Source organism: Gallinula chloropus (assembly GCF_964237585.1).
Source record: "Gallinula chloropus genome assembly, chromosome: 10".
Taxonomy (NCBI): domain Eukaryota; kingdom Metazoa; phylum Chordata; class Aves; order Gruiformes; family Rallidae; genus Gallinula; species Gallinula chloropus.
The window spans coordinates 3,514,077-3,539,782 of record NC_140095.1 but is presented as its reverse complement, the minus strand read 5'-3'; the positions used below and the strand labels follow the sequence as shown (position 1 = coordinate 3,539,782).

The following is a 25,706-nucleotide window of genomic DNA, read 5'->3' as shown; positions in this document are numbered from 1 at the left end:
AGGTATTTAAATACACATAAACTGCATACGTATGGTTTAGTAGCCAAGACACCCTTTGTCCCCTTTTCAAGGATATCTATGAGCTGTGCTAGCCATGGTAAGGTTTGTTTCAGTAAAGGTACTCACCAAGTGAAAAGCAGCACTGACAACAGCTATTGCTGATCAAGGACATGAATGAGCAGCGAATTGTGTGTGGATATAGAATACAAAATCTAATGTTTCCAAATTAACTTGAAGCTCTTATGTAAAAATAATATCTAGAATAAAAGTTATTTCCTGGTTGGGATTAAAGACTTAAAAAAAGAACCAAACCATAAACAAAAAAAATCTCCACAAACACTTGTGTAAGGAAAACAGTAGAGCTCAACATGGGAAAATAACCATAGAAGCACATGGATTAAATTCAGAAGCTGATCTTGCAATGTATAATTACTGGAAATTCGGTTGAAATATAGCAACATTATCAATGGAGAATGAAGGCTACAACTGCAGCAGACACATACAGTATACTTTATGAGCTATTATATTGGCCATACAGATTTGTCTACATGTTATTTATTTGACTCCTTAAGGCTTCTCTAATGTCTTACATGAAAGTGCTTTCTGCTTGGATCTTCCATGCATGAGGGAAAGGGGTAATTTTTCAAGGAAAGAAAAGTCCACATTTCATATTACAATAGCACATCCAGAGACACAAAATAAAAGACAAAACTTTATGGTACCTTTGTTTCATTTATTTTGGCCCCCAAAAGATGCATGCACTAGACTTTATGTACTACAAGGTATTGAAGTATTTACAGCATTGTACATGTGCTCTTAAAGGGATGGCAAAAGGAAAAGTCTATTTTTATCTTGGTGGGAGTAGAAGTTACTTTTCTAGCGTAATAATACCTATTCAAAGTGAGAGATGACTCTTCCAAAAAGAAAAGCCCACAGAGAATAAAGCTATAGCATAATTATAGCCAATGTTAACAAACTGTACAGCACTTAACCTGGGAATTCTTGCCTCTGTCACTCCTGTTCGAAATAGCACTACCAACTATTAAGTGATGTTGCCATGCTCCCCTTGCCCTGGCTGTTCTATTTCTCTCTATTCCAGCAGGTATAGCTGTGTTTTACCTGTTTATATGATTCTTATTTCAAATTATTTCAGCATGTTGAATGGACATGTAATTCACAATAACCTGATGGCAATTTTTGGACAAATGTTGTGATCGATATTTACTGGATTATGGCACTAAAGAATTCAGACCACTATAAAGCACATTGTATATACTTCAAGTGGACATAGGAAACCATCTCTCTAAGAAACTCAGTGAGTAAGGCTCGTATCACTGATTTCCTTCTGCTTTTAAAGGTAAAGATATGATACCCAATACACCAGGTTAAACAAACAGAAGGCAGTTGGGAAGAAGATGCGGGCATAGGAGTCCATTTTGGCAATGCGGATGTGTATTCTGCCATGCCTCCATGCTCCTGTTCGACAATCCTCAAAGCAGCAGAAAAAACTGGCACAGTCCTTGCCATCAAGACACTCATACCCATATTCTTCATCCCTTTCTTGGAGGTGTGTAGCATTGTTCATTTGAATAGTAGCTGATCGAGGCCGGATGTCAATTGTAGGTGCCTAAGGTGGAGTGGCAGAAAAAGATGGCAGGAGGGAGACACTCTGTTATTTTCACCAGACCAACATGGAGCTAGAGACTAATGGTCAACATGTGAATGATGATTTTGCATGGGGTACATGGGAAATTGCTGAGGAGTTCTAATAGTAACGTTACCTTGAACTTAGTAAAGTCAGTTGCATCATACACTTTACAGGAAAGCAGCACATACTAGTATGAAGTTAACAGCTATGGACAGTTAGCTTTAAAGCCAAACTAAAGAAATATTAGAGGTTAAAGGAAACATTCAGGAATGTAATTGATGCTTTTTTTTTTTAGTCTTTTTTTATGTTCTATATTTTACATAGCTGTTTGATAGCTGGATAGAATTTCTGTATTGCACATGAGAGGAACTGAAAGAACCAATTGGAAATGCAGGATTTTAGGTTAGGGCTGGTTCTTGTTCAGACAAATAGATATACAGGAAAAAAGGCAAAAGCTGGGTCTTTTGAATAAAGTTAAGAGAATCTCTGTAAGACTCTCCACTTGTTTGAATATATGTAGTTCACCATCTATTAATGTGCACCAACTAGAAGGTTCAACATGTTCCAGATTTTGTATGGTAGCTGTACATATATACACACACACATATAGAATTGAAATTAATTGAGCAAAATAAGCATTTAAATCGCAGTTGAACATTTGGTGAACAGTCAGATGACAGGCATTGAAATTTCCTGCTCATAGTTATTAGGATGAAAGAACAATAATTCCATTCCATAAATATGTAAATTTGTTGGCTTTTCTTTTATGTGGCTTCATTTTTCCATGTTTTTTGTTTGTTTTGTGGGCTTTTTATGAAATCTCTGCATTTCTGAATGAAGATAAGGTGGAAGATAGCTAGATAGATTTGGTAATTGCTAAGAGTGTGTTGATCCACATCAATATATGTGCATCTTAAACCCTTTCAAAACTCTGACTTTTTTGCATAAAGAACAGCATTTGAGTAATTGATGATGACATTGAATTTTATTCAGGTCAACATCAGAACACATCTGGTTCTATAATTTGGAGTGAAATCACAAAGGTTGAAAAGGTGAGGTCAGAGCTGAGTTCCAAAAGGGTGTACTTTAGGTTTCTGCTGTGCTATTGGATCCCATGGCAAATTGAGAAAGAGAAGGGCAGAAATGTTTCAACATTAAGCTTTCTTAATTCATGCGATCCAATAGTGCTGGTCACTCTAGAACTTGGCTAAGTTCAGAACCATAGTGAATAGTATTTGGGCTGCTGAATCAACTCTACAAATTGTTTAGAAATAAGTAACCATTCTACTTGATTAGGAAGTTACCTTGAGTAGAATGCTTAGGTGTCTCATTAAAAAAAAAAACTAAAACAAAACACCACTCTCATATAAGCTCTACTAGTTAAATTCAGCAGTCGCATGCAGTGAATTTCCATTCCAAAAAACATTATACCTTGAAGGAAAACATCCGAAGAAGCTTTCATTTTGTAGACAGAAAAGAGAATCAGAGGGTTTTGGTTTAAATTAAAGAAAGAAAGGAAAGAAAGAAAGAGACAAAAATAATGTAAATTAAAAATATGTTTCTAAAACATAGTAAGTCAAAAAGAACTAAATTTATAGAAAGGTTGGCATAATAGCAATTTAAACAAATATCTGTAACATGAAACCCCCATGTGTTTGACTTGGCACTGTCTTGTAACTACATCTGGGCTGAAGACCAAAGATATCAAAGTCCTTTTAGATTTTTTTAATATTCCCAGGGAATTACAATCTTTTATGCTGAACTCTTTTGTAAGAGACCGTTCACAGCTTATAAAAACATTTTTTGAGAGAGAAAAACAAAACTTCTTTTTACCTGAAGGCTGGGTCCCGAACGCTCTAATTTTAAGTTTCTTAGACTCTGTGATTAGGATCCAGGCAATCATTTGTAGTTCTCTTTGTCCCCAAATGCTCACGTATAAAAAATGTAAAGAACAAGTAATCTGCACTTATATAGAGGTGTTTAAATGAGACAACTAAATTTGAGGTAGTTTATCTTTGTTTCTTTAATAGCCTGCGAAGGACATACATGGACACAGCCAGCCTTTTATTTCCCCCACAGACAGGCCAGGATGCATTACCCTCCAGAAGTGCCTCTTTCATTTGACCAAAAGAGAGGCATGTGATCCAATCCAACTTTAGCATACCTAAAGTTAGGGGAGGGTGAGATTTCTTCCTCTCTAGTCTTATAGATATTTTCCTGCCTGTTTAGCCACTAGAGAGTCCTTTTCTCCTTTTAGTTTTTTCCTGAGTTTACTTCTCAATAGCTTTTTAAGTTGAAATTATAGCAATAGTGTGTTATAAAAGATTCTTTACTATTTTTTTTTTGTTCAATATTATTTTTGTGCTGCATGTTAAAACTCAGAGAGAGTATCTTCATAAGTCCTGGAAGATTTTAACAGAGCAAATCCCAGTGACTTCACTGTTTCTTAGATGCCTGAAACGGATTTGAAAATACTCACTATTCATGTAAAGCACTTGTTCTTCACATTCTTTACAGGCATATTTGGATCGTTTTGGGGGTTGTTTTAGACAATTAAGCTAGCTTTCCCCCTAGGATTTTACACTAATATTTTTACCCCAGAGTTTCTAGACAATTCAGAATTTTCTGCTCAGTTGCAAAAGGCAAGAAGATACCTTCTGGAACAAAGTAAACAAACTTTTTCTCTATCTGGGAAAAACCCCAAGTCCCTACTGATGGTAATTTTATTTTAATTATGTCTATTATATAATTTCTCTTTATAGTTGTGTAGCATGCATCCACAAGCAACATTGTCATCTGATAGCCAACTCACTTTCTAAAGGAGAGAAGTAGATAAAGAAGGTAAGAAATACAAGAAAAAAGATAAAGAAACAATGAAAAGGAAACAGGTTCTTAAGGAGAAATCAGAAAAAGCAGACTTGGTAGTTAGAATATAAAAGTTTAACTGTAGTCCTGATAATAAGAAAAACAGTCATGTCAATAATATGGACATAAACTAATGGCAGAGAATATTGTTACAGCTCGGACAGAGAAACTGACAGCTCTTCCTTAAAGGTCACAATAAGAACTCTGTCTATGACATAATGAATTTGGTGATATGATTTGCAGAACGCTTTGGTTAAAAGGATCCTTATTCTAAGAAATTAGTTTTTCTAGCATCCTGACAACTGTAATATATGAGCTTTTCACTTTCAAGGTGAATATTTGCATTCCTATTAATACAAAGGAGAAGTATATATGTAATAATAAGGTCTGAAAAGAAAGTACAAGTAGAAAGAGGGTATTTAAATGCTTTCTCAGAAAGCCTAATTAAATTGATAGTAAAAAAATACATACTGGATTTTTCTTCTTTTTGTCTTTATCCTTGCTTGGCTTTCTGTTGCTGACAAAATAGTGCAAAGTTCCATACTCCACCAGTGCAGAGAAAACAAAAATAAAGCAGACTGACACAAAAAGATCCATTGCTGTCACATAGGAGACTTTGGGAAGAGATTTACGAGCAATTGTACTTAGGGTGGTCATTGTCAGGACAGTTGTGATACCTGGTAGATAAATAGAAAACAACAGAAATACAATGACTTCAAGTAACAAACTTATTTTGCCAGTTATCTCTCTCTGACTTTCTGAAGTATGCCTGGAGTTAAAACAAATAGCAAAGATATTAAACAGCACATTCCAGCAGTGAGATGTGGGTTACAGGAGAGCTTCAAGGATTAGCACAGAGTAGGAAACTTTTTTTGCATGACATACCGCAAGTGTTGCTCTGCAGAATATTTGATTAGATATGGTCTGATTGTAAGAAATTTAACTTAGTTTTTAAATTTTGTATTTTATTCCTAGGGGCCTTTAATTGAGCAATTTAATTTTAGGGGTTTTGTACTCAAATCTTTAAACAGAGCTAAACAGAAGACAACTTGTGTCATAATGAGAAAGTCGTGACAGAGGTTAAAAATCACTTTACTCCATTTTGGAAAGGCCAAAATTTTTGTGCTATTGGGATGTTTTGCTGCTGCTTAGTTGCAGGATGGTGATACCAGCGTCAGTAGAAGACACGCTTGAAGCCGTGTGAGGTAGAAATTAAGGAAAATTCTTAAGAAAACATGTAATCCAGCAGGAACTTCAGGACAAAACATGTAGATTTGTGCGTGTGCTACATAAAGAAATAAAACTTCATTTCTCTTGCCTAAATGCAATCTAGCTGTATGCAAAAGATGCTAACCCCACACAAATTCTCTGCTGCCTGTTATTTAAGTGATTTCTTGTATATCAAGATGGAGAGTCTCTCAGGGCTCCTTATAATTGTAGTGCTTTGACATCAGGTTTCTCTCTGTGCCAGAGCAGTATCTCTTCTGTTCTTCATAAGTGACTGTAGTCTATAACTGAGAAGTACTCTGACATGTCTCACCATCCTTTCTTTCAGAACATTATTCCCTGTACTGTGATGTGAAGAACATTAAAAATGCATCAGAACAGTTAAAATCCATCACATTTTATATGGCTAATTTCATACCACTGGTTTTACTTCCTCAGTGGCATAGACAGACTAATTCTCAACATGAGGGACCAGTCTGTTTTGTGTATCGAAGTAAAATTTAAAATAACAGCTGAAAGCCTTTATTAGTTTGGTTTTTTTTTTTTTTTACTTTTAAAAGCAGATTTTATAACTTCTTGTTGAAGAGGATGTGAAAAAGGCAATAAAACGTTCAAAACTTTTTGTCATGGGAGCCACGGGTCTTCTATTCCTTTGTTTCTTTCAAGGCAGCTCTGAAATGAAAATGCTGTCCATTTTGCACTCTAGTGCTCTGTGCTGTAGCTGTGAAGAAATGAGGAGGCAGAAGGAAAAAATTAAAATGATTCTCACTTGTGTGGATTGTGTATGAAGAAGTAGAAAGTATGGTTTGCTTTCTCTAGTTGAGTATTTCTACTTTGCTGATTCTTACAGCTACAGCTGCTTTGCACAGGCAAGGCTAGCTTGGGCGGTCTGTGTCAAACAGTTGCTAAATTTGTAGAAATTGCTAATTCTGATTAATTGGATGGATGTCTCATTCTCATGTAGAGAATTTTAGATACCATGAAATTCAGTTGATTTTGTGGCCTGAAGTCTGTTTGATTGGTGGTCCCAAAAGTAGAAGTTTGAGTATTGTATTCTCACCTTTGTACCACTACGGCACACAGCCAGCCATATGCAAACTGGTGATCCACAGAAGTGTCAGTTAAACATCATAATGTTTGAAGAAAAGCAGGAAATAAAAGTAACTTACCCAGTGATGTTCTGGCTGGAACAGCATCCTTATTAATCCAGAAAGAGACCCAGGACAACACAACAATAAGTGTGCAGGGAATGTACGTCTGAATAGTGAAATAACCCATTCTCCTGCTCAGGTTAAAGTAAACAGACATGACTACGTAGTCTCCTGTAAAATAAAAGCATACTGAGGTAGTATAATATGTAAAAAAAAGAGACAGTATTTCTATATAATGGTTAGGTTTTTCCTGTTCTGTGTCTGGGGTATATGTAATAAACTGATTACAGATACTCTGATGGCAAATACATGCAAACCTCTCTTTCATCACTGGTATACCTCAAGAACCTGTGGATTTTCCACATTGTTAAACAATGGCCATTTCACTTGGGTAACACTTACTTAAGTATTTCAAGGATACTCTCCCTTGCCTGGCACAGTGGGCTTCTGTCTACCCAAGTCATTCCTCGTCACTTGCAGATGCCTGGTATAGTCCTCTCAGAGCAGTTGAGTGAGTGATGGTGGTCCAGCAAAGCCTCAGTCACCATGCTGTCCTGTCAGCATGCTCTCAGCTCTCCTCTCAAATAATGCATGCTTTCAGATGTACTTTCTAAATTATTCATACTCATTCTTCAGGGCTAGGCTGTGTCAATAATTAATTTTTTATTTCTGCAGACCTTCTGTTGTATTACCTCCTCTAAAAGGACTTGAACCCACATCTCCTAAGTGCCCCAAAAGCCGAGCTATATGTTACTCCGGTGTGCATAACACATCATTCCCATTCAATAGTTTAGTAATTCTTTTTCCAGGTTTTTCTTCCTCTCTCAAACTATTAAGTAAATTCCATCTGGATTCAGGAATACAGCAAAGCATCGGGTTTTGATGTCTTTTTACTGAACTAAAAAACCCTAGTGCTCCTCTTTACTTCAGATTACAGCACTCCTGGGAAATCTTGATTGCAGAAGAACTACAGAACCCCAGGCTACAAAAGACTTCATCTCAATTCAGTGAAATGCAGTCCAGAGAAGTCTCAAACTGAAACAGAATAGGATTTGCAAATTTACAGTGAGATAGTTTTCCAGCACTATCAAAGAGACTCTGTGGCTAATATGTATTCTGCTTAGATCAGTACCTTTAGTTAACATTGAGTTCTCTGTTTCTAGGCATAATTAAAATTTTAATTTTCCCCAGAATAATCCCTTTGAACCTGGTCACAAAAGAAACTTCAGAGATCATTTTTCAGCTGGTGCTTCTTTGGTTGTTTTTTTTTCAGTGTGGATGTCCATATCCCAGGGATTAACTGGTTTTAATTTAATTATGTTCTGATTAAACCAAAAACTTAAAAACCAAATTATATATGTGTGGTTTACAAGGAGATATGACTAAATATGAGCAACCAATTTTAATAACTACAGTCTGATTATCCCCATAGTTCACAGATAAGTTTGCATTAGATGTGTAATTCCTTCATATAAAAAAAATCCCAAAACATGAACAACCAACCCCCAAAAAACCCACCACAACTGATCCGGAACGCTGTGAAGTCATAAAATTGCAGTATGACTCATCCTTCATCTCTCTGGATCATGTATTAACTTCCTGAGAAGTGATTATTTTGTCAATTTTGAGAATTAATATTTTTATTCACTCACCTTCATATATCTATTATTAGTATTTCAATTTTTGTTTCACACTATAGTATGGTAGAGATTATTTTAAGCAGTAGCTGTATTACTTCCACACCAACAGTTTTAAGGAGAAGGTTGTTTTCATGCTCAGTGTTATGTTAGTTTGTTGAGAAAAAAATATTCCAGAAGAAGGAGGTGAAATGTTTTCTCATCTATGTTTAAGTACCAAAGATTAGCTCAGAATTTTCCTTCTGTTACTGCTGCTTTGTCTGAAGCTGCAACTGCTATAGGCTCTCTTGGAGTAGCTGAAAAGATACATCAAAGTTATATTTTCTCTGTATTTTTTTGTCCTGTACTTTGACAGGTCTTTTTGCCACAACTGTTTTGGCACTTCTAGCACTGCTGACTTGTAGGATCTTTTATTCAGAAAATATCAAAATCTAGTATACAAGCCAGAACTTTCTTACAGGTATTAGAGTAAAATCCAAAATTCATCACCTGTGCTGAGAAAACAAACACATAAATCCAGATGACCCTGACCAAGGTATACTGCAAAGACTTCGTGCATTCTTCTTGTTCAGTTACAGTGTATGCACACCAAGGCAAATGGTGGTGTGGATAACATGAATTTTACATGTATGTATGTAGAGGGAGTAGTCTCCATCCTTCCATTTTATAGACCTTTTCCACATTGTGTTTTCCTAGAAAACCTGATGATGATCATCTGGTCTCCTTGGAGACCTGTTGGCATTTTTCTCTTAATGGATGGAGAGTTTTTTATAGAGTAAGCTGTTATGATAACATTTTTTCAACATTTACTCATTAATAAAAATCTTTTTTTTGTTAAAATTGTAATGTAGAAGCATTTTTTAAATGATATAAAGACCTTGTTCCATTCAGCACGAATGGACATTACATTGAATTCTCTATCAGCATAGGACAAATCCGTTTCTACAGAACAGCAGCAATGTCCTGTCACAGAGCATTTGCTACACAAACGTGAGGCACTCCAGGTAGAAGTGTTTTATATCTAAGTAAACACATTCCCTCTTTTTTTCCTTTCCAATACTAGACATCTTAACCAACTGTGTTTAAAAATAACATTTTTCTGTTCAAAAACAGTTTAAAAATTATAGTTATTTAAATTTTGTTCAACTCTCACAAATGTTATTATTGCACCTTTCTTTGTGTAAAGACCTTTGTTGCTAATGGATATGTTTGTCATGGTTTGATCCCAGCTGGTCACTATGTCCTGTCTTGCTGCTCCCTCACTGGGCCCTGGTGGGATGAGGGAGAGCATCAGAAGGGCAACAGAGAAATCTTGTGGGTTGAGATAAACAGATGAAACAAAAGCAAAGCAATACAGGGAATTCATTACCCACTTCCCATCTGCACTCAGGTGTTCAGCCATCTCCAGGACAGCAGGGCTCTACCATGTGTAATGGGTGCTTGAGAAGACAGATCCCTCTGAGCGGCCCCCCACTGCTCTCAGTGTTATCCCTTAGCCCTCACCTGGCAAACTGATAATCTGTCCCTGAGGTCTGACTCTTGTTTATCCAGTACTGTCTAACAGAGCAAGAAGGCTTCTCAGACTGGTGTTTGGAGGGCTAATATACTTCTGAATTTTTCCAGAAATGAATGATAATGCAGTCTGGCAGTATCTTTGTAAGACAACCTACTAAGGTACTTAACATTTGGCACCCTAATTAGAAGATTTTGGATTACTTAGACTTTCACCAGAGACCTTACAGTCCTGCTGCCCACTCTAAGGTATCTACACAAATTACATATGTCTAGAAAATAATACTTAGATAATTTTTCAGTTTTTAAGGAAATGCAAAATTTCCCTGGAACAAATAATCTTATTACATTGAAGAGCGTAGCAAGTAATCCTTAATATATTTAGAGCTCATATCTCTCTCTGTGAGTACGTGTATTTCTTCTTTTCCTCTATAATCACCTATGCTTGTAGGTATAGGCAGACACAGTCTTTTTCATCTGAAGATACAACAGCCAGTTAATCAGTTTCTTCAGTGGCATATATTTAAACCTGAATGCGGTCCCTTGGGAAAATGCATTCCAGGTCATGTTTATCCTCATGTATAAATAGTTGTCGTATGTTTTCTACTAAATGTTTATTCCTGGCAATCATATTTGGAAGATCATGAGATGCAGGGCAGGGTTCTGTCTTGAGCCACTGCGTGTTCATACTGCTACTCTGAATGGAAGTTGTAGATTCCTCATGGTGCATGGGCTTTAATTCACTTCTAGAGTATGAGATATTCTGAAAAGGAGATGCATAGCACCACTATCCAGTGATCATGACCTTAGGCCCTTATAAAAGATTTATTCCTAACGGTCCTGGGTCAAACTAACTTATACAGACTCAAAGTAGGCTGTGTAAACTTTGGAAACTAGGAAGCTTCTCCTACCACTTCTGTGATACAGCAACTCGAGTACCAGGATTCAGGCTCTGTTAGACAGTAGAGGAAGTGAATTTCTCATCTGAGGAACCATCTGTGCATATGTCCTGGCCTAAGTCCCAAAGGTTCAATCGGAGGAATTAGTCGTGCCAGGAAGCATAGCCAGGGGGAATGTACACTGCACTTAACTGATTTAATCAGCACAGTGGGTGTGATCCTTCACTGCTTCCTGGTTGTGGAAACATTTATACCTGGGTGAAGTGAATGGGAAATTATACCCATTAGTACTCGCTCTCTGCATGTTTAAGTGACTGTGCAAAGTGTACGGTACTGGGGAAGCAAGCCTCTAATTTGTACTCAGAAGTGATTTGGAAGCTAGTACAAATGCTAGAGAAAAGAACAGCTTTCTAACATCACAGGAAATTGGTGTCTTAATTATAGTTCAGGTAGCAACACATAGCTGAGATTGTCTCACGCTTACTATTATAAGCTTCTGGCTTCTGTTGTTTAAAACATTGCTAGACTTCAATTATGAAAAGACCTGCAGACTAGCTTCAGAAATTATATATTTGCCACCTGGTCAAGTTATTGGTATTGACACTGAAATGTGTCATTTCATTCTCACAGGTAGTTCTGTAGTGGAGAAAATTCAGTGGTGGTTTTCTGTTAGATATGTGAGGTTTAGCACAGGGAATTTCTAGGAGGTGAAGGGCTGGCCTTTGGATGTGTTGGCATTTCTGTGGAAATCTTTCATGACTAAGTTAAAAGTTTTGGAAAACAACCAATGTGTGTGCAGACGTGTGTCCATAGACATAAGGACTTCTTTTGAGAGTTTATAAGAAGAATTTTTTCTGATTAGCCCTGTGCTATCTCTGTTTCTTACAAAGCCATGCACCACAACTAAGGGCACAGCAAAAACAGATGGATGGTAGAGGTGGCTCTGTTCTTCTCAAACTTTGTTGTATTATTGGTCCAATACTTTTAACATCCAGATTTTTTGTGTGTGTTGAGGTCGTTGCCTCATGCTGACTTTCTGTTGTCAGGGAGCTTCATCAAGGAGCTCACCCCCCCCCCCCCCACCTCCCACAGGAACTCGAGTTCTATCCAAGGGTCTGAAGAGGAGCTTCCTAGAGTATTTGGTTACTTTAAGTATTATTGTCACTGTTTAGTAGTCTGAAAATCAACGTGTGTTTTCGTAATTCTGATAATGTTTATAATTTAGTGCTTTTTATACCTCAAATGTAAAAAAATTGTGGAGAAAAAATATATAGGAGAATATTTATAATGAATCAATAATTGGCAGAAAAACACTAGCAAGTATCTTTATTATATATTTTTAAAACTTCAAGTTTTCCTCTACTAGGCAGATTTGTGAAATGGCTGAGAGAAAAAAAAAAAAAGGACAGGAGAAGAGTAATGTATGATCTAAACTCTCCCAAAACTTCAGGCCATCATTTGTTCTTTAAGGATTTATAAAGTGGCTAGCAACTAGGATTAATGTAGGTCCCTGTTTGTATGGTAACAAATAGCCACAATTTTGTTGGTGTGGCCAATATTAGTTCACACAGACCTAGACATGCACCAGTTGTTCAGGTTTTTCCCTTTTCTAATTTTACACAAAAATGATACAGAAGAAAACAGGCACTTATAAAAGCTTTGGTCAGAGAAACATATACATAGAAATGTACCCTTTTCTCAAAATTAAGTCGTATAGATGAGTACATAAATAAATTGCTTGTTTATACACGGGAAACCCCATCCACTTCATCTGTTTGGATGGGAAAAAACCAACTAAGAAAAGTCGTGCCACGGGAGGGCACTGTCACCTCAGAATAGATAAGAGAAACAATTGCAAGTCTGCCAGTGGAAAACCAAATCTTTGAAATTTCTGTTTATTCTCCCTGTTAAGTGTTTATACAAACACCCAAATGACATAACGGGCTTGTGTGGCTCTGCTAATAGAGGAACCCTTGTAAGAATGGAGCTGACTCTTATATAATACAAATATTACCAAAGTAACATCACCTTTGTGCTGAAAGTAATGAGTATAAACTGCATAAATTGTTAATGAAGAACAACAGTGGCAGCAGAATTTATCTTCTTTTCCTTACAAATAACTAATAGATACATCCTTGTTCTCTCTCTCTTTTACTGTTAACATGACCACCAGTCTCATTTTCTGTTAGGTACAGATCACAGCTAGTATTGTTTGCTTTTTTTTAAAAAAAAAAATGAACAGGTAAATAGTAATTTAATGGAATAGATGTGTATTCTTGGGTTAAGTCATGGTATGTGAAAATACCATTAAAATAGTAGCATATGATTTCCATAAACATCTTTTAAGGTGGGAGCTTTAGTATAAAATCACTGTTTTCCATAGTCTAAGTAAACTCTCACCTTGAATTAATTGTATTTAAAAAGAAAAAAAGACATCATGATGAATTTGGGGGGGGGGGGGGGAGTGTATAAAGTGGTCTGAAATATTTTAGCAGAACTGAGAGGCTTTAATCAGGTTTGTTTCATGATGTACCCACACATAAACCAAGATGATCCCAGACCCAAAGGGTTTATTGGCTAAGTCTGCAATATTCAGATTTCTAGAACATGTGAAAAACATCTGTTATTTTTCTAGAGCTGGTATTATTGCATCTTGCTTGGTCTTAATTCAGTGCCTTACATTTCTGGGCTGAAGCTACGTACCCAAATCCTACTGAAACTAGATGAACTAATTCTCTCTACCTCTTAAAATGCCAACCTACCATACCAGTACCAACTACAAAAATAAAAGCAATAAAGCAAAGTGGGATCCTAAATGCATCCTTCCTCTTTAAGAGAGTTTAGCATAATGCTGTTTTTATACAGCTATTCTGTAATAATAATTGCTTGGTAAGCTTGTGGGCCACTGCAGGTTTACAGATTTACACCAGTTTCCTTCACTTTGTTTACCCTTCTTCTGTTTCTGACATACTGGAGGGCTGCAGCATTACTCAAAAACTGCTACAAATGGAGAATATATGTATATATATATATATATATATTTGTTACAGGAAAGGATTGGTAAAATATGGAAAAAGCCTCTCTCTTTCATGTCAAACCCAGGTGATGGTACCACAGGTCTGGTGTATGCTCAGCAGTGGCTGGATGCAGATTACTGCCAGTGGGAAAGGGGGTGAATGGGAGACCCTGAGTCAGACTTCTGTCTCCCAAATAAGGCCACTGTCATATTGTGGACTACATTGTACAATGCAGCTCTAATCCAGGATGAAAAATAATGTAAATGGTTTAAGACTGGTGTATTTGTCCTGATGCGTCTTCATTTGGCTTTTGTCCCCATCTCTTTTCTTGCCTTGGCAGGTTCTATACTTGGAATTTTGATGGCATTATACTGTCCTGTTATTGAGCCAGCCTCAAGATGAGGTTCAGTGAGATGTCTTGCACTGTTATGGTGGAATGAGGAAAACAAATCAGTTTTTTAAACACTCAATTTTCTATGAGGTTTCAGGTTTAACATACCGAAATTATTTTCTTGGATAAAATCCAAATTGATCTATCTGTGGTTTGTTTGTTTGTTTGTTTTTAACAGAGCAGAAAGTTCTTAAGTGTGCCTAGTTCAGTACTAATGAAACAGGACTTTTAAAATTGGCCATTTATCACATGAAGAGATGATATCTCCTCCAGTGTAGTATGTTTTTACATATATCACAGGGAAATAATTTTGGCTCAAGTATTTGGTCATTTAGCATATGAGTGAATTTTCATAAAGACTGGGCACAAATTTGATCACAGTGCTGATTATAAGCTGAGATTTATGAGATTTGTTGGTGTCCACCGTCCAAAATTAGAAGTCTGGGGAAAAGGTAAAATCAGAAGGAACACTGTCCCCTAGATAACTGACCATGAGACCTTCTCATGATCTCATTGTTGCCAAATGCCCTTTTCATTGTTTCTGCCCTTGAGAGTTTTTTGTTCCTCCATTTACTCTTTTTTTTAGACTGCATAAGGAGCAGGCAGTTTAAAAAATAATTGTCTCTTCCTTTTCAAAAACGCTCAACAGTCTCTTTCCCTCTGAGGTTTAGCAGCAAAATACCCCTATTGTGTCATCGGGAAGTCGTGATGTGAAATGAAATACAATGGATGTTTAGCCTTTAGGGCAAAGACAGAAACCTGCCGTGGGATTGTCGATATTTGCTTGCAGCAGCCTCCCAGCACTTGGAAGCAGTGCCAGTCTCTACCTGGCTGTTGGCACTCGCTCCCTCTGTGCATTACATAAAGAATGGGGCAATTCATGGTCATTGCTGATCCCGAGCAGCAACTGGACTAAGTGTTTTCACCCCAATCCTAAATATCCATTTCTAAGCCCTGATTATAGCTTGATTATGTAATGAGGTAAAACAATATTAAGACTTTCACAAAGCTTGCGCTGTAGTCCATTCATGTGAGATTATCTCTGGGATTCGGATAGCTGCAAGCCTGGTTTTCAATTTACATTCCAAAGGATGAATCCTAACTGCATTGCACAGCAGGGCAGAGGGCAGAGGATGGGAGCTTTTATCTTTTCTGTTTTTCAGAGTAACGTGTATGTCTGTATGTGAATGTGTTTGACATCAAACACCTTGATTTCCTGCGGGAACAGGGAGAAGGGAACTGGAATTAGTTTATGTTTGTGTGAAATGACAACCCCAGCTGATGAAACTCCTGCAAAATGAGATGAATCATTACAGCCATTCAAGTAAATGAAATTTCTTTATGTATGACATGACTTTCTGCCCGACAGTTCTGGGTTTTGTTTGGTCCTTGGCCACTCATTCCACTTGAAGTGCTGTTTTCTCAGTTCATTTGACAGAATGTGTTCCACTTCTCATTAGTTTCTAATTATAGGAGGAAAGAATGTAATGACACTAGACAGTAATTAAAATCTATTACTGTTGTTCCCACCTTCCCCTTGAATTCACAGAGACAAGATTCAGCCTAAGAATTTCTTGTTGCTGAAAAATGTCACCGTGTGGAAATGTATTATGGGGTTGGAGGTAAAGAGAGGTGTGTTGGTTTTTTTAAGTTTCTGTCTGTGTATACTAGAAGTTCAAAGGGAATGTTACTGACCCCATATAATTACATCTGATTTTTCTGTGGTTTGGGACATAATGCTGAACTACTGATCTTTTTTGTTTGTTTTTGAAGGCAGCAGAGCTACTACACTGGCATTAGCAAACACAGGAGGATTTTTATTGTGCAGGATTAGTGTTCAGACATGGCAGTAGCACGATGTAATAGGTTGCAACTGCTGTGAGTGAACCATTATGCTCAAATGTGTAAATAATCTGCAAATTATAGAACCTTCTGCTCCCTTTCCTGCTCCCTGCTCTCCCCCAAGGAAGCATCAACCCAGGATGAAAGCTCAGCAGCTCATCTCTGAATGGTTAGATTTTTAAATAACCTGTTTGCCTTACTGTGATAGAAAATTGGAACAAAGAGATGAGAAACGTGAGGATGACAGAAATCTCAGTACCATGAGAAAGAAGAGAGCCACAATCTCCAGGCAACACTAGCAGCTGGGGTGCTGTTCTGTTAGAAATCTTGCTGCGCCTGACACCATCAGGTGTCCTGTGTCCTTGGCTCTTTTGTATGCCTAAGGAAAAGCTGTCTGCTTCAAAAGAATTACAAACCACTAGCTAAGGCTCTGTGCATGCTGAAAACAATGACTTGATAATTTTGAATATTTGACCGCTCATTGTTACAGTAACAACATTTTGGAGACACGATGAAACCACCAATATGAGAAAATAAGAAATGTGGGTTATTTATACCGTTTGAAGGTATCCAGATGGTATACCCACTTCCTGGCAACATCCATCCCTGCCTGCTCTCATATACAGGGAGAACTGGAAATAACTGGTTTGTTTCCATATATCAAAGCATAAACTATATGACATCCCTGATACTTGAGAACAAACACACTATCCAGATTATGCAACAGCATGAAATAAGAATTGTCAGAGCTATGTAAATTTTATCACATTGAAATTTTCAGTAGTTTGCATCAAGGAAAAATAGGCACAAAGTGGTGACTGGTGTTGTTTTACAAGGGTAGTAAAGCTCAGCATTTATACTGTAGCATGGGTCTACATATTTGGATTTTCTAGACAATTTTGCAAAGGTTTTGAGTGAAAAGTTAATGTGGGCAACTCCAGTGTAGAAAAGACAAATACAAGATGTAAAAATGGGAAGGAACTTCCAAACTAAACCATTCTATGATTCCTTAAGTGAAAAGAATCTTTTGGGCCTTAGAGGCCTAAATTAAAAACTGCTAACAATAGGTAAAGTAACAACATTAAAAGCAAATGGTCCACCAAAAGGGACCCCCTTTGGAAGCAGACCTTACATGGACCAATTCCCCTCATGGTGTCATCTGAGCTAATCTGTTAATGGGTGAGTCTGTGGATAGAACTGCTCCCATACTGGCTGAACAAGAGACCCACATACCATCACTGTGCTCTAAAATAGACTTCCTAAAATTTCAGAAGTGATTGAAAATTAAATACAGGCCTAGTTAGTGGATGCCACAATAGAAGAAATAAAAAAGTATTTTAATATTCTGGTCCAAACAACAGAATTAGAGACATGCTAGAAAACTCCCTTGAAATCAGTACTATTTAGTGAGCTTTGTGCATGTCCTGGTTGCTGAAATGACTGCACAGGACTAATACAGTTCATAAAACACCACTTCTCAAATTCGCTTTTACATCTTTATAAATCGTCTTGCATGGCAAAGGTCATTCTCGAATTCCTCTGAAAGCCTTTCATTCTGAGAGAAGAGGAATTTGAGGATACAGTACATTTAATCTCTGATCTTGATGTTTCCAGTTATTTTCAGAGCCAGGAGACAGTATTACATAACCTGGGGCTGCAATAAAACTTGATGCTTTCTTCTACGTCCTCTCGAGAGGAGAGAAGGCTTGACTGCATGGAGGCAATGTTCTGCAGGGGAGCTACAGATTTCACAGATTCATTCTCTCTGAACCCCCCAGCAGCAGAAATATTTATACAAGAAAGTACCACTTGAACACCAGCATCTCGCTTCCACTGAACGCACAGGGAGATTACTGGAAAGACTACCGTAAACAAAGAACCCAAGGGATGCTGGGAGGAATATAACATGCTTTATTGCTTGACTTCCAGCACTATTTTTATTTTTATTTTTTTAGGACTTCAATTCCATTTATTTTTGGCTTCCTTTAAATATTTTAGAAGATTTCATCAGTGAATATTTAGTTTTAAACCCCCAGGAAACCAATTTAAGTAACCAAAAAAGACTAAAACTCACCCGGGTATGAGATCCTGGAAGGCAAAACGTCAGGGAGCAAAAGCAGTACAGATCAAACTGAACTTTCTTTAGAGCTCAGTGTGATCTGCTACCAAATGTCATGGGCTTCGGAGAGTTAGGGCAGCTCAGTAATAAAAGAAGATGACTTTAAGCACAAGAACCTAACAAAGATACATAGCAAAAAGCAAGCAAATAGTCTTGTTGGAAAACACCATAGCCCAAAAATATCTCAAAGCAGTGGTCTGGATTATTGATTAGGACGCTGAAGCAGCAGTGTAGTTGAAGTATGTAGTTGAAAGGTAACAAAATCATTCATTTAGTAGTTAATTAAAATGTAACTAAGCGCATGAACCAGGTAGCGATTATGCCATTGAGAGAGATGGTCCACAATTTTCTGTGTCTTATCAGTGACAGGCACTGTTGGCAACAGTACATAAGGGGCAGTTTAAGCTTCTGTTATTTGCCTCTGTTGAATATTGACTTAAAATGTAATTACATGGCAAAAGATAATTCTCTTGCTTAAAAATCCATGCTTTTATCCTAAAGGCTTGCAATGTTGTAAGGCATGCTAAATTCTGCAGGGAATCCTCCCAATCAGCCTTCCACTTCTGTTAGTTGACATATTAAGTTCTTCAGAAACCTGTTGTTTGCCCAGATACAGAGAAGAGAGGAAGTTCTCAAACCTTGTTAAACTGAGTTTCACTAGTGTTAAACTGAGCTTTTTAGTGTTTGTGTAGGAATTCCAGTGTATGTTTTAGTGTTCATCTGCATTAATAGATGAACATGTAACTGGTTACACCAGGAGGGGTTGCTGTTTGAATGAGTATTGAACATGTCTGTGTATCACATGTCAGGTGACAGGAAGAAAGGAGAATAATGCACGTTTTGTAACTATTTCTGAAGTTTTAGTATTCATCAATAATCTCCTTATCTGTATGTAGCAACATATGGTCCGTTTGTATAGCAGGAAGGTGATAGGTCTATGTAAATTATGTTAGGGTCTTTTTAAGGATGGATGAAAGTGTACTCGTTTTCCTCTAATTCATAATATATGGTTGCCTAGAACTGAAGGTCAGAGAGTTCCATTTGACTTCTACAAATAAGTTGAGTTCAGCTGCATTTAACTCTCTCAGATAAAACTAGGATTTAAAGTAGCCCATGGTTATCCATGCTCCTAGTTTGGTCATTCTGGAGAACATATATTGTATTTTTCTAATTTATGAATGTATACATATTTATATTTGAGCTTGTCTCATAAGTCCTAACCAGAATTCTGGTTTGTTAAATTCCACCATAGCAGACTTAAACCCAGTTTAGATTGGCTGGAATAGTACCTGTTGACCTATGAGAAGAAGTGTGATGCAAAAGAAAACCATTTTCCTATATGAAATACAGGACACCTGATGAATGAGCTGTGTTTGGCTATTACAGAGGTCTATGCTGCTCAAAAACCCCAAACATGTTCTCTTTAAGGTTTAGGAGTTTTGTCTCAGTGAACTATCTGTTGTCTACCTACTTTCTGAGCGGTAGGTGCTGTCTCTCACAAGTCCGTTCTCTCCTGTGTAAGCTGTACTTTTTCTCCTGCCATTCATGCAAATGGCTATATTGGAGCAGGTTACTCCCATTAATATACACATTGCAGGAAGGTATTCCTCTGCCTCAAGATAGTTGATGTATCAAGGATTTAGAGCTCAAGGTACAATTCACCATAAACTGAGATTAGTAAAAAATTCATTTCTCTATCTAAGTATGTGATGTGAAGTCATATATAGTATGTAGATAAGTAGTACATTGGCACATAACTGTACTGCACGCAGTTGTAAATACAAGACTTTTAAAAAGCTTTTGAAATATCCTGTCCTATACACAAAAGCTCAGAATTATTTTTTTGAGAAGAATATGGTTTTGTATTTAGGTTTACTTGTTTAAGGGTAACTTTATTGTCAAAATTTTGTGAATATCTAAAATTTATTAGAACCATACTTTAAAATTATAACATCCAGACAAGCCATTTATGTCTAAAACCTTTACTTTTCCAATGACAAATGTGGAAGATTTTCAAAGACATTTTGTTCCACATTCTTAAGTAGACATATCCATTATATTGCTGTAAGAGGAGAAGAATGCTCCACAGTTTGCATCCATGACTATTAAAAATAAGATATTCTGAATCGTACATGTGGGGTTTTAAAATGCTTAGAACAAATTTAAATACAAATATCACAAATGTATTTGTTTTCCAATTTGAGCTATTTCTCTAGGTAAAGCTGTTGTGGACTAATGTTTAAGAGTTAAACAGTATCCTCATTCTCCCGCTATCGGTTTGCCTGAGGACAGTGCCTGCTTTGTGTGCAGATTCCAAATTGTTTCTGGTTTCTTAAGCATTTTGTCTTGCAGAAGCCAGGTGCAAACCTTCAGCAATGTGCAAATTAATCTTGTTCACAATCACAGCTAACATGTAACAGCAGAAACATCCGCTGGCAAAAGTAGGTGTTGCAAAATAGTCTATGGTGTGATTGGTGAGGAAATGAAATGGAAAAAAACTACCTCTAATAGAACAGTTATTTATATGCTAAGAAAGGAAATGGCAAATGTGTTTGGGTGTATTTTAACCTCTTGAGCTTTCTAGGAGGATATTATTGACATCAGGTAGAAAGTAAAATCCATTAGAGGGAAAGAAAAAGAAGCTGTCAAACCCAGAATTTCTTTAGCTATTAGAAGGGGAGGAAAAATTAGTTTTAAAATTAGAGAAGAAGAAGAAATGAATGCACTGAAGCAGAAGGAACTAGGTTATGGTTAAAATAGTAAATAAATGTAGAGTTTAAAAAGTAGGTGTCAGAGTTAGTGAGAAAGAGAGAGTGCAACTGTGAAAAATGGCAAACAATGAGATGATGTTCTGAAATTATATTTAATGCAAAGAACAAGAGTAAGACAAGTCATGGGCCTGCATGCAACAGGCCTGAAGGGAAGAATAGAGATGAAGAGGATGCTTAGTTTGAAGATCATGTCTCAGAAGAGCCAGCTATGAATGATGAATAATTCATAACCAGTATTGCCATTTCAAGTTAACAGATCAAGCTGAGGATGTAAAAAAATTCTTTAAAGACTACAGATACCATCTTGAAGTTTGTTACCAGTTTCACAGGAATAAAAGGTAGAGCTTCTAGGTGTATATAATCACCCTAGTCCAAATCCTACAAGGTATTTAAATGGTTTGCCCTTTTCAAGAGGAGACCTCTGAAGAACTATTTATTTCTCAAATAGAAATATTCAGGATAACGTCCACAGCTATTACAAAACAGGTTCCCCTGGGATTCTCCACTCCACGTCGGAGTGTGAAAACATTGTATGTTTTCAGGCCAGGAAGTGCAACCTCTTAATCTTTTCTTAAAAGTGAGGTTATAACACTGTGAATCCCGTGGGTTATGTCTTTTGAAGTCTTTCCTCTTCTAACATTTGAAAACGTTATGTCCTGGACAGCTTTTAAAAATGAACTGGCAATTCTGGATGTGAAACACAGAGAAGGATGCATTTGGAATCTCCCAGGACTGTGGTGAGGGAACTGTGGATTGAGCTTTACCATGTGGGCTGGAATGTACCCTGCATGGTGATGTAATATGAAGTCACTGGAAGCTAGATCTCTGTAAAGTCTCCTACATTGCTTTTTAGAAGCTCAGCTGCTGTGTTTGTAACTTGACAGTCATAAAGCTGCAATTGGTGCTAGGTACCAGAAAAGGTTAGTATGCTTAAAAGAGCTTTTTGCACTTATGTTCCTCTGGAGATCACTATCATAATAGACTTAAGGGTTGAGATGATAGGTTGAATGCAGAAATGACGCAATGATCATTCATATCTTGCAGGTTTATCTTGTTAGAGATTGTCTAGAGACAGTCAGTCATGATGTTAGATGCTAAAAGAGAGAAGGGTACTCAAAACCCACGAGGCAAAGCAGTATGCTGCAAGCAATGAGTTCTTACACCCACAAAACAATATTTGCTTTGAAAGGGGCTCATGAGTTTCCTGGAAGGGATGTGGATATGAAATGCCGTCTAGTTTCCTTCAAGAAATCAACTTTCCCACCAGACAAATGCAGCACTCCTCCTCCACAGCTCCCTTCTGGTTTAGCTCTGCTGGCCCCATTCCCTAGCAAGCACTTTGCCATTCATATGCACATACGACAGGTGGGAGAGAAAGAGAAGCCCGAGCCAAGCCAGAGTTTAAAATACTTCAGTAGACAGAAAAAGAGAAGACAGAGGTTTGGGTTTTTTGTCATGACTTCCAGTTTTTACCGCAGAAGTGACAGCAGTGTTCTCAAGTTGCACCCCAACTGTTCCCTGCCAGAGGAATTTTAAAGATTTTGTTATTTCTAGAAGTAAAATAAGTTCAAAAGATGATGACTTGATGGTAGCTCTTGAAAAATACTTGTTTTACTGATGTAGTTTCCGCCATGTTTCTTGATCTTAACAACTTCATGTGAACATCTTTTTAAACAAAGTGAATATTTGAAAATATGAACATTGGTGTAAACAAAGTCCTCCAAGCATCTCTCATGTGAAAATTTATTTAGTTAGTTATTTTACTATGAGCTAGTAACCCTGATCTTGAATTAAAATTTCACTGTCATGGAAAGTTTATCTAGAAGAAAAAAAAGTTTGTTCCCCAAGTTTTCATTCCCCAAGCGAGTGAGTCACAACTTTGCCACATCAAAAATAATAGGTCTCATTGCCCTTTTCTAAAAGGCTACTTTTTCCTTTAAATTTATTTTTGTATTGTATTTTAAGTTTTGTATATGGGTAGTACCTGTGGCACTGAATCCTGATGGGCACGTTAACAATTATCATGCATTTATCTTTGATTTTAGCTAGTACAGGTGGAGTAAAGCTCACTCATTTAAGTAACCTAGTCTGAAGTACGGGGTCCACATGTGAAGAACTTTAGCTTGGGCTTAATTTCCTCATTTTCAGATGTGCTAGAGTAAAAATTTACTTTAAAGGCATTTCTATGTAAAATATTTTTCACAAGACTGCTTAAGAATCTTCATACAAAAGTTCAGTATGTATAAGAAAATTACTACCTCTCTAATTCTGTGCACCAAATCTGAACTGTTTATCTGGACTGTGCATAGAATTGCCATTCTTCACCCCACAAATATTAGATTGAAAGGCTCACAGATTGTTTCAGTTGTTTCCTGATTACAGTTTGATTCCTAATATTCTCACTGGGATATTTTGGCTTCTAGAGTTTGAGTTCAATTGGGAGGTTAGAAATACAGTGGCTTGTGAAATCTAATTAAAAATGAAGCAAATAATGAATAGCCCTTTTTTATAAGCCTCAAAAATGGAACTGTTTAAGCTCTTGTTAAAAGTTAGAAAAGCATATTTCTTTTTAACCCTTTCCTCTAAGGCAAATCAAGGGTATATTATCTCACACCCTCCTTGCTTATAATTCTGTAAATATTGATCAACTCTGAATTTTAAGACAGAAAGTGCAAAGTGACAGAAAGACAGGTAGAGGCATTTGAGGGACTGTCATATAATTCTGTCACTCCATTCAGTCTTCCTTCCAAGAAAGGTTAAGGCATGAATTTGGTTCTTGTTGGACTCCAGAGAAATGATGTACAGAATACTTGTGAGGAACGCTTCGGCTGCTGAAAAAGCTTAAATTAGCATGTATAGGTTCAGTAGACAGTAGGGAATTCTGCCATGAAATGGGAATCTAAGAAATCAGCCCTTCTGCTCACAGAACTATTAATTTTTCTTAACTCTTCCTAGAGAAAATCTCTTACCAGACCAGGAAACAAAATTCCATTTTCAAACTTTTAAGGACATGGCATTAGGGATGAGGTGTGCCAGAGAGAAAGTGAGTAAGACATAGAGATTTTTTTTCTTCCCAGCTCATCAGGCTTATGAGCACAGCATTATGTTAGATGATATGGTTAGATGTAAAGATGCCCAATAAAGGAAAGGCAGGCAACAGAACCGGCAAACTCAGCAGGTGAACGTCTGCTTGTGCTTGCTCTTATATTGACTTGTTTCAGAACGTAACCTTGGCTGAGGTAACATATAAGATGATTCATCCTCCTGCACAGAACAGGCACTGCCACATCTACTGGCATGCCAGCTGTGTTATTTTAGATCAGCTGGCTGCTAGGAAGCTCAACAGCAACAGCCTTAGTCATTACAAAGCCCTGAAATAATTCGACCGTGACCAACAGGACAATGTTCTACCACAAACTGAAATACCCTCTGAGGGAAGATACTGACTGTGGTACCTTTCCTCTCTGGGGTACTGGTGGGATTTGTGCTTGGCACGTGAAATGAACTACTTCATTAGTTCAGAGAGAAGTTGTGTTTCCATATTCAGTATTTGAATGGTTGATCCTTTTCCTCTTTCACTTTTTTTTCTCTGACTTAGAGCCATAATGGGTTTGGAATACTTGCACTGTTTGCTAGTAATAAATTCTCTCAGTGAAATTCTCTGCTTTTCTTGTCACAGTAGTACAGTGCTTCTCTCAGAACTGAAGGCTAGCATAGATTTCCTATATCTGTGCCTAAAAGTCTCCTCCTTTTTTCCTGCAATATTGCTGATCTAGTCATACAGTTTTTTGACATTTATTGTTTGGGTTTTATCAAATAATAGGAAAAATAGAAGTAATTTCTTCAAATTTGATAACATTCTTGCTTTTCCCAGTATGACCACAAATGGTGAGAGTTTTTCAAGAACTCTTATTTCATAGCTAAAATCCTTAGTGCTAGGGCAAACATAGCTGTAGTGACAGTATGCTGTCCTGATTGTCCTGGTTACTGCTGTTGCACTTGTATGACCAAAGTTAAGATGTTCTGTTCCAAGACATTGCAGTTAGACTGTACGACTCTGAAGCTGGAGCTATGGAATAGCTCTGTTCCAGACCAGTAATTTGCTGCAGCGGTATAAGAACGGAAATGTTGGTGAGCTACAAAGGTGGCTGGAAGTTTTCAACCTGGTTTATTTTGGTTTTAAATAAATGTTACTGGATAACAGCAGAAAATAATCTAAGAAATAACTGGTCTTTAATGACTGTGTATTTTTGCATTTTGCATAACTAGATAAGGGATGTTAAGTAAGATCAAGTAGCTATTGCTGTCCGGGTTAGGAATGAAGAGGGTGTGAACTTGCTTTAGGCTTTTTGGAGGGGGGCAAAAGAAGAGAGTTGTTTGGTTTGGTTCTTTTCGCCTACACACTCACAGAACAGAAACAACCTTGTATGATTGATTGTTACCTGCACAGCATGACTCTACTTCCTCTTCTCTTTCATATTCTCAAGATTAAAAGAGAAGAAACTGAGCAATAGTCAACAGGAATAATTTACTTGGGACTGTCGAGTTTTTTGATCATTTTATCAGTTACATACAAGATAGGACAATAAGAAATATCCTGACTAATGTCATGATCGTTTCTGTTCAT

General features: G+C 37.1%; 1 protein-coding gene across 5 annotated transcripts in view; it reads right to left on the bottom strand.

The window, feature by feature from the left end:
- Positions 1-1,351: 1,351 nt before the first annotated feature.
- Positions 1,352-25,706, bottom strand: part of GABRG2 (gamma-aminobutyric acid type A receptor subunit gamma2) — a gene marked incomplete at both ends in the record, with an annotated part of 66,849 nt that continues 42,494 nt past the window's right edge. Inside the window, 4 exons of one of the 5 annotated variants that reach the window (XM_084268411.1) lie at positions 1,352-1,627; positions 3,080-3,103; positions 4,985-5,190; positions 6,910-7,062. In XM_084268411.1, coding sequence (XP_084124537.1) covers positions 1,352-1,627; positions 3,080-3,103; positions 4,985-5,190; positions 6,910-7,062 — 659 coding nt within the window. Of the gene's footprint in view, positions 1,628-3,079; positions 3,104-4,984; positions 5,191-6,909; positions 7,081-25,706 lie in introns of all 5 variants that reach the window. The other 4 variants (XM_084268412.1, XM_084268413.1, XM_084268414.1 and 1 more) reach the window with 4 other exon arrangements.